Source organism: Siphateles boraxobius, unplaced genomic scaffold (genome assembly GCF_051911475.1).
Source record: "Siphateles boraxobius isolate OS27281-9 unplaced genomic scaffold, OSU_SipBor_1 66, whole genome shotgun sequence".
Classification (NCBI taxonomy): domain Eukaryota; kingdom Metazoa; phylum Chordata; class Actinopteri; order Cypriniformes; family Leuciscidae; genus Siphateles; species Siphateles boraxobius.
In genome coordinates, this window is record NW_027509193.1 from 19,525,644 (window position 1) to 19,534,442 (window position 8,799).

Genomic DNA, 8,799 nt, shown 5'->3' on the forward strand with positions numbered 1-8,799 from the left:
AACATCTATCGTAACTCAGACAAGCCAGGCCCTTGGCCAAATATGGGAAAGACGATGCTCGAATTACACATTTATCATATAGCCTGCCTTCTATTGCGGAAATACAGGCGTAGTAACAGCAGAATCGTTCGTCGAATCATTCGTATCAGCCAATTAGAACTCGCCAAGGCTCACCGATTATGAAATGATTCGTGCGATGAGAAAAACAACGATGAAAGCCACGCCCATTTCAGGCGTGCGTATGAGATGCACTGAAGACGAAAAAAAAGTTGCCCCTGGTAATGAAAAAAAGCTATCGGAAGCAAGAGAGAGTCCAGAAATCACCAAGAAAAATCCAGAGGGCGGACATTCCTTTAAGCCTGGAATTCGCTGTTTATCTCCATAAGCAAGATGGTTTTATCGCTTGTACAAAAGGGAGAATTTGTCGGCTAAATCTTGCGGATTTAGTGTATTAAAGTTGTCAGAGTATTCGCGGGTTGGCAGTGGACTAACTTGTCTGACTTTCGAGTCGCTAACTTGGCACCAGAAGGCTAATTTACTCAAGGCGGCTGCGGAAGAAAGGTAATCGGCGGTCATTGCTCAGACCAGCGCGGTTTTTGTTTTATTTCTACTTTAGAGTTATCAATCTGATTCTGCAAATGCTATTGACTGTTTTGTAGTTATTGAAACATTGAGCTTTGATTGTGATACTGCCCAAATCTGTAAGATTGTAGCCTATTGTAGAGGTTTATCAACGATGCCAGGCCTTTTACGGTCTCAAATCTTTATGCTCCGTAGGGCAGTATTATTCCTCTTAAACCCATTTTAGTTGAGTTAGAAGACATGATTAGTATTGTTTAATAACCTAATGTTACATATTTGCAGGAGTAGGACCATGTCAACGGAAGAAAGATATAAGTTGGTGGTCGTGGGCGGTGGAGGTGTGGGGAAAAGCGCCCTCAGTATTCAGTTCATTCAGGTAAGTGTGTTTTTTTTAGTACTTTGTATGAAATAAAGATGTATTTATGTCGCAACATGGGGGCAAATTCGCGCTGGTAATTATTTCGGTGGGTGTGTTGTAAGAGTTGGGTGACGTTCAGAGTGCAGTGGGCTTTTCTCTGCATGTTCCTTCATGTTAAAGCCCTTTTCGGAGTTGGTGAACCAAAATGTTGTCTGTTTCCTTTTACAGTCGTACTTTGTGTCTGACTATGACCCGACCATTGAAGACTCGTACACTAAAACCTGCACCGTGGATGGAAAGGAGACACGATTAGACAGTATGTTGGCATTAATGTGTCTTTTGTAGGAAGGAATGAGTGTTAATAGCTCCACATGTTTCCTCAGTAGGGAGATTTTTGTCAGAGTTGCATCATTGATGATTCATTGCTGACTACAGGTTCCTGCCCAGGTTTTGTTTTGACTTGCTGTCAGTACAACATCATGCCAGCTGTGTTTAAATTACTAAAACGTGATTTGTTTGTGTGGATCAGCTCGTCTTGTATATTCCCCTCTATTTACCTGGGGTATGTTTTGTTTTTGTGTCGTTCACCATTAGTCCTGGACACAGCAGGACAAGAAGAGTTTGGAGCGATGAGAGAGCAGTACATGCGCTCTGGAGAGGGTTTCTTACTGGTGTTCGCTCTTAATGACCGTGGCAGGTAGGTGTTTTCCCAAGTGTGTTTGTGTGAACATGAGAGGAAGGCAAATAGATGGTTCCTAACTTCTCTGTGTGACGAGAACAGAGAGTGTGTGTGTGTGTGTGTTAAAAATAAAACCACAGAATGTGTTTGTGTTGAGAATGAAAGTGCAGGTTATGAGTGTTCATGTCATCAGGTGCAGAGTTGAGCCTCAACAGCTGAACTGAGCCTTTCTGTGGCCAGTGTAAATGTTGAGGTTTCAATGTACGAATCCTTAGGGGCCATTTACATGACACCGTTTTCAACTAAAAACAGAAAACTGTTTATGCAGTTTGGCCGATCATTTACACAACAACAGTGTTTTGGGGCCTGAAAACGCGAAAACAAGTTTCAAAGTGCAATTTTTTTTTAAAGCGATAATGTTATTGTCTCTGTGTAAACTACAACAAACATGTATTTGTGAAAATAGTGACATTGTGTATGCGTTTTACATGTTCAGCCTATATACATTGTTAGGTTTAGTGAAGTATTACAGTTTCAGTTTATATATTTTTTTGTATAATGTGTTAACTGGTAACATTTAAAAACATTTAACACACTTAAATTACTCAGCACAGTATAGTGTTATTTCTATTTAGTGACATTTTTATGTTTAATGAGCGTTTTTTTTTTTAAGAATATATCCATATCCTTTGTTTTCTAGTTATTTCAGTTTATATTTCAGTTCAGGAAAATATTTAATGTCATTTGTTTTATTTGTTTGTAAATAATAATAATTTTTAGAATTTTAATATTCATTTATTGTAAGTTAAATTTACAGGCTACAATCCAAGACTTCAATTGTAATGAACTTCTATAAACTATTTTTTTTATTTTGTAAAACATGAGATTCTAATGAACTTTTGTTGGTTCTCTGTTTCAGTTTTAAAGAAATTCAGAAATTTCACACTCAGATATTGCGGGTGAAGGATCGAGATGACTTTCCCATAGTTCTTGTTGGCAACAAATCAGATCTTGACCAGCAGAGAGAGGTAATGTTTCCGTGTTCCACAGCTGAGTGAATTTTTAATGAAAAATTGGCTACCAATTCATATATGTGTGTGTGTGACCCCCCCCCCCCCCCCCCCCCATTAGATCTCGAGAGAGGAGGCCATGTCATTTGCCCGAGAAAACCGGATCCCCTATATGGAGTCATCAGCTAAGAACCGCCACAATGTGGAAGAAGCCTTCATGGAGGTTGTGCGAGCAATAAGGTATTTAATAGAGAACAGCTCTAATGAGATTGACGATGCTGTGGATTATGATGAACTTACATTACCATCTCTCCTCAGGAAGTTTCAAGAGACGGAGAGTCCGCCACTCCCCGCTAATCACGCGAGAAAGCAGAAGAGTGGTGGCTGTCCCTGCACTCTGCTCTGACTGCCCCTCTGCACTGTTGCCTAGGAGACTGAAGCCCTCACTCTCACGCCTGGTGCCTTATATGTCTACACAGTGTGTGTGTATGTTTTCTGCATATGTGTGTGTGGCTCTGTACGCATCAGTGTTTTAGCGGCTTTTACAGTATCTGTGTATGAATGGTTCCCAAGGAGAAACTAGGCTGTATCAAATGAGAAAGAACCTGTTGGAAAGGAGGGCCTTTAGTCTTATTTTGCCCACGTGTTTTATGTAGTGCCTTGTAGAATCATGCTCTTGATTTTAGATTCAAGAACAGTATTTGTTTATTTCCATCATGGTAAAAGGTCGCAGACTGATTTGTGTGCCATGAGAAAGATTTTTAAAAACATTCATCATGGAGGGGGCAAACAATAGTGACAACGCATGTTTAAACAACCACGTAAGCGATGTGCTGCTGACAAAACCTTGTGAGGGTTCTGGTGTCGCCTGTATGCCATATATTGTGTTATTGACTCACAAAGACAAGTCAGAAAGTGTTTTATTGGCCCAGACCCCTGTTCAGCATGTCCTCTCTCGGGGGATTTATTCAGTCAGTGAGACTGCACTGAAATGGCTGCTCTCATCTACACCTTGCTACCCTTCAGTGGCTAGAAATATATTCAGCCAGCTTGTTTTCATTAATCTCTTCCTGATAAAGCAATGTCTGTTGACATGATGTGGTTTTAATAATTGAGCATTTTTAGTGGAGAAGCAGTGGTGTTCAAATAATGAGTCCAGTATCTGCAGTGCTAGTATTCATTCAAACCAAAGGCTATACTGTATGTTTGCACACCAGGTTTGTCATCGTGAATAGTTATCTAATGTAGTTTAACACTAAAATGGACAAATTGTGTGTTTTTATTGTGGGATTGTTTTGGTATGTTTCTTTTTTTGTTTTAGTCTAAATTTGATGTCTTTTTGAAGGTACGTCTATTTGTGCTTATGTGCAGAATAAGACATTCTGTCTCCAGGTCCACGTTATTGTATATGACGTGCTTCGCTTGTGATTTTTGCACCTTCATTAGTAGACAGTGATGCAAAAGTGATACAGAGGAATTGCCAAATGAATTTACTAACAAAGCATGATATTAGTCAGTGTTGTGAGGGAGTGAGTCACTCTGTCTGTACATAAGTAGAATGGCATAAAAACAAGACTAGGTGCTTTTTCCTTAGTCCCACGATAGCAGTTTCTTATGGTATACTCCACCCTCGAGGGAGTTGCTACACACAATTTACGGCCTTTAATCAAGGGACATGGATTTTTTTCTTAACTGGGACAAATTCTAAATAAGAACAAAGCACTATTTAATTTTGTAATGTTAACAAAATTACACAACATTGTTACATGATGATTCTCACAATCATATAATTTCATGTCTTAAGTCTGATTATTTCAGTTTTTTTAATTTAAGCTATTTTTCTTGGCTCTGGAGAGACACCATTTATCTTCCAATTTTGTATCTAAATCTAACAATATTCTTTTGTACACAATTAAAGTGTTTTTAATCGTTTCATGTAAGAATTTGTGGGTGACTGATTTGTTGGAGAGTGAGTCATTATAAAAAAGTATTTGTAACAATTTTCCCATAACGTTTTTGAACACAATTCACATACTCTGAGCTGATGAATTAGGAAAATTAAGATTAAAGAATTTAATTCTAAACTTTATTTTTCATGAATGTATGATAAGTTGTATTGAATTGATATACTATTGCATTTAGATACCAAATAAGGTGTTTTTTTGTTTTTTTTTACTTAGTTCTAAATAATATAGCCTATATGTAATTCATCTCGGTTCTCATGTCTCAATTCTTATTGGACCATAACGATCAAATAAGAGAACTACCCTGCGCATTACAAGCAATTGTTGCAATGATTCCCACATGTGAGGAGAGGGGAAATTATAATCGCTGGGAGGGAAAAAAAACGCAAACCGAAATACAGATTCTGGAGAAATATTAGCATGACTTGAAAATTTAAATGTGGTGACGGTGTAAATGCGCAGATAGATATTCGTTCATTTTAAGCGACAATATAAGACGAATCACGTGTATAGGACTGGCTTTCGTAAATTGATTAAAAGATGCTCTCAGGTCGGCCCATTCATAACAATCATTGAAATGAACGGTTGATCCAATCAAGACGCAATGGACTGTTGAAACCGGAAGCTGTTCAAGGTGGACTAAGGAACTTATTTTGTTGTTATTTTAAAGACAGGTGAAGATTACATTTTCAAAATTGAACTACGATTTGAAGGCCTACATCAATTAGCCACAGCACTAAAACTAACTAATACTAATTATTTTTCCGTAATAGGGCGATCAAAGCACGGTTGTTTATTGAGATGTGCAGGTAGGTCAACCGAAACTTTGTCACATCCCACTGCCACTCCTAGCGCCTTCGGCCGTGAGATATGTTGTCAAACTGGTATGTCTCTTTCGTGATGACTTGTGTTTGCACTGTGAATGAAACACTGGTGAATATGGAAGTAGATTAATTAAAACCCACGAATGTGTGAATTATTTGTATTCATATTGTTGATCTAGCCATAATAATTTACAGCACCAAGACAGGACATCTGAAAGTGTTTTCCTTTTAAAGTTTCCTTGTACGGAGCACAACAGAGTGTAAAGGTAAGCGGGCGGTTTCCCATGTAGTTTTACTTTCTTTTCTACTTTCTGTCCTAAACTAAGGTAGACTAAGGTGCACTTTTTAGTTAATCAACTTAAATATACAAAAATAAATATTCACTCATGTTGCCACAATTTAGTCAATGTGTTGCCACAATTTTGTCAATGTATTATCAATGTGATTTTAGTTGAACGGTTTGAAAATACGATGTTAAACGGATGTTTAATGTATATGTATGCCTCTTTTTTCTTCATATATATGTATATTATTATTATATTATTAATATGATTATATAATAATATTTGCTTTTGCATAAGTGTAATGACCTATAGAGGACGACATTGTAAGCTTTTTCTGGAGAATATTTTGTGACGCATTCTTTACGGTTATATGTGCCTATAGGTCCTCCATATGGCATTATCAAAACAAGCCTGTTAAACGTTGTAATATTCTTTCGGACAGGTACAATGCTGGGGTTTCCAGCAATATGTTTCAGTTTGCTATCCCTGCTGCATCTTGTTTGGGGCAGAGTGATCTACAATGGAAAGGATGGTAATAATGAAAAGCAAAACTTTTTTTTTTAATTGCCAGTGTGGGACATTTTTGGTTTATCTTGTTGCTAATCCATTAGTACTATGGTGTGTTTTTGTTGGTTCCCCATGCTCTCATGCATGATATCAAAGACATATAGCCTATCTCTGCACAACATTATTTGCATTACAGACTTAAGGTGTATTACAAACATTGGTAATTGTTTCATACCCAGATTTCAACATAATTTTTACACTACATATATCGTATGATTAGCTGCTATTACCCTTCGTATGTATTGCGCTGTTCCTTCCGTCTGTTACAAGAAGTGATTAAATGTATGTTTGTGACGTGTTGTGATTTTCATAATGCTTTGTATTCTCTTGTGTTCTTCAGTGTTCATAGATGAGAAGTCAGCAGGTTCATTTATCTCCCGTAAACTGTTGAAAAACAGTTGGGATTTTGAGGCAGTTGTGCCTGGTAATATAGAGAGAGAATGCATGGAGGAAATATGCTCATATGAAGAGGCCAGAGAGGTGTTTGAAGATGACAAACATACGGTAAGAAAAAGAGTATACTCATTTTATATACTCTTATATAGGGAATGTCAACACAAAAGAATCATGTTATAACCAAAACTACAAGATGAGGTGAAACAAAATGGTTTATGTATATTAAGTTGACACTGTCTGTTTTGTTTTCCAACAGGCCATTTTTTGGGAAACCTATACCAACAGTCATGGTAAGGGTGATTTTTTTTTTTTCCATTAAGGGAACGTATTTGATATTTTATAGATGGTTGAAGATATGCACATCCAACAGTTGGATTCAATTTTCAAATCAGTTGTAAATCGTATTATTAGTCTGACAGCACCAAAGCAAGCAGCCTTGTCTATCATCATAGTGTAAGCAAATGCAAGCTATAAATAGTATTTTATTGACCAATATTTTCAATATTTTATTCTAATGGGATAAAATGGGGGTCACTAAGAAAACAATTAAAATGTGAATTTGTTGAAAATTATGAACTGATTGGTTGATTTCCACAGAGACTTTGCACCCACTTGATGTGTCTGGTTTGGTAGCTGGCATTGTGGCTATTGTAATAACAGCGATTATAGTCACTGTGCTGGGCATTTATTGCTACAAGAACAGAGGCAAAAATGCAAGAGGGAGAAGGTAAGTGCATGATGTTATTACCACTGCGATATGCCTTTTATGTGGCATATCACTCTAATGGATCCTGCATCTCCACAGTGTTCCTGTACATATGGGAGTGGATGGGCAGCCAGTACCTGAATCTGTACCCTTGTCTATTGTGGCTCCGGGTCTCCCCTCGTACAATGAGGCTCTGACTCACAGTGGCCAGCACGATGCCCCCCCACCACCGTACTCAGGGTAAGAACTCTGGTTTGTTGTTTGCACATATTTGTGCTGCATTTTCAAAATCTTTTAAAATATGCATCTCTGCTCTTTACAGGGGAAGTCCGCCTGAGCCGACAGAAACTCCAGATGAGGAATGACAAAGACAATATGTGTTTTTTTAACAAAAAATGTTGTTGTATTTTGTTGTTGTTGTTGTTGTTTTTTTTTTGGGGGGGGGGGTTACTGGTGAAAAAGGGACATTTTTGGGGTCTGCATGTTGGTGATCATGTGCCACAGACAAAGAAATGACTGTCACCTGCAAAGTGTAGTTTCAGTCACTAATTAGGTAATTTATTATACTTGTCCTACATGTTCAGCAGTAATTTTTTTAAAATTATTATTCTTTAAAATTATTTTGCTACTATCACCAAAGAACAGAGTTGTATTGGAAACACTGTGAATATTTTCATAAATCAGGTTTGTTTAAAAATGTAAAGCGTTTTCTTGGTCATGCTAAATTGAATTGTCATTATTAATAAAATGAAAAATGTTGATAATTCGACTGTACAACGCGTGTGACTCTTAAAGCGATTCAGTATTGGCCTTTAGTCACTTGTCACTCATCATCCCCTCTTTCAGAGTATCAGAAGAGAGCATCCAAAACTCAGTAGTGCCTCTATCTGTGCTGTAACAAGGCGGCAGTACGCACGAGACTTCCAGACATACTGCGTATGTGAGAGTGTGACAAGCGAGTCGGGGGGGATGTTTATGTGTGTGCGCGCGCGCGAGCCTGTTAGTCCACTCTTGAAAATGGCGTCTTCTTCCCTAAATACCTGAAAATAGCGATTTTAATCCCAGGCAATATATAACTTTTATGTTAGGTTTTAATGCATCATACTAGTCTCTTGTATGTCTCTTAAACATTTTGCGGATTTAAATATACCTGGTCACAACAAGGCATATTGTTTCTGACGAAGAGCCTCCATCCCGGTGAGGAAAGAAATTTACATCCATGATGTAAATATTTGGGGCGCAACAGCTGAATAAAAACGCGCCCTCGGTAAACTACTATTTATAGATGCCTAATATCTCACCTTTTTGTGGCAAACTGGCAATGCAGTACACGAACAACTGAAATAGGGTACAATCAGCACGTGTCGTATGTCTCACGGGTGTAACAAGCAATGGCATCAGAATTCGACATGCAGAGCATCAGCCGCGT

General features: G+C 37.9%; 2 protein-coding genes across 4 annotated transcripts; both read left to right on the top strand.

Annotated features, from left to right (window-relative positions):
- Positions 1-250: 250 nt before the first annotated feature.
- On the top strand, positions 251-4,569 carry rras (RAS related). Its single transcript, XM_077212859.1, has 7 exons — positions 251-561; positions 865-958; positions 1,169-1,256; positions 1,535-1,637; positions 2,539-2,647; positions 2,751-2,869; positions 2,948-4,569. The coding sequence occupies exons 2-7, from the start codon at positions 875-877 to the stop codon at positions 3,033-3,035; spliced, it is 591 nt and encodes a 196-aa protein (XP_077068974.1). The 5' UTR covers positions 251-561; positions 865-874; the 3' UTR covers positions 3,036-4,569.
- A 535-nt stretch (positions 4,570-5,104) lies between these two features.
- Positions 5,105-8,134, top strand: prrg2 (proline rich Gla (G-carboxyglutamic acid) 2). Of its 3 annotated transcripts, none has more exons than XM_077212853.1 (9): positions 5,105-5,267; positions 5,367-5,477; positions 5,652-5,683; positions 6,144-6,233; positions 6,609-6,772; positions 6,921-6,954; positions 7,262-7,391; positions 7,470-7,610; positions 7,693-8,134. In XM_077212853.1, the coding sequence occupies exons 2-9, from the start codon at positions 5,464-5,466 to the stop codon at positions 7,733-7,735; spliced, it is 648 nt and encodes a 215-aa protein (XP_077068968.1). In that variant the 5' UTR covers positions 5,105-5,267; positions 5,367-5,463; the 3' UTR covers positions 7,736-8,134. The 3 variants fall into 3 exon arrangements, with proteins under 3 accessions (XP_077068968.1, XP_077068970.1, XP_077068969.1); XM_077212855.1 differs by having other exon boundaries at positions 5,174-5,267; positions 5,367-5,402; XM_077212854.1 differs by lacking the exon at positions 5,105-5,267 and having other exon boundaries at positions 5,325-5,402.
- The last annotated feature ends 665 nt before the right edge of the window (positions 8,135-8,799 follow it).

Bases quoted from the DNA above. Each gene is read 5' to 3' on its own strand.
- prrg2 (XM_077212853.1), top strand. The intron at 6,234-6,608 runs GTAATAATGAAA...TGTGTTCTTCAG, and splicing joins GATCTACAATGGAAAGGATG to TGTTCATAGATGAGAAGTCA. The intron at 7,611-7,692 runs GTAAGAACTCTG...TGCTCTTTACAG, and splicing joins CCCCCACCACCGTACTCAGG to GGGAAGTCCGCCTGAGCCGA.
- rras (XM_077212859.1), top strand. From the start codon at position 875: ATGTCAACGGAAGAAAGATATAAGTTGGTGGTCGTGGGCGGTGGAGGT. The intron at 1,257-1,534 runs GTATGTTGGCAT...GTTCACCATTAG, and splicing joins AAAGGAGACACGATTAGACA to TCCTGGACACAGCAGGACAA. The intron at 1,638-2,538 runs GTAGGTGTTTTC...TCTCTGTTTCAG, and splicing joins GCTCTTAATGACCGTGGCAG to TTTTAAAGAAATTCAGAAAT.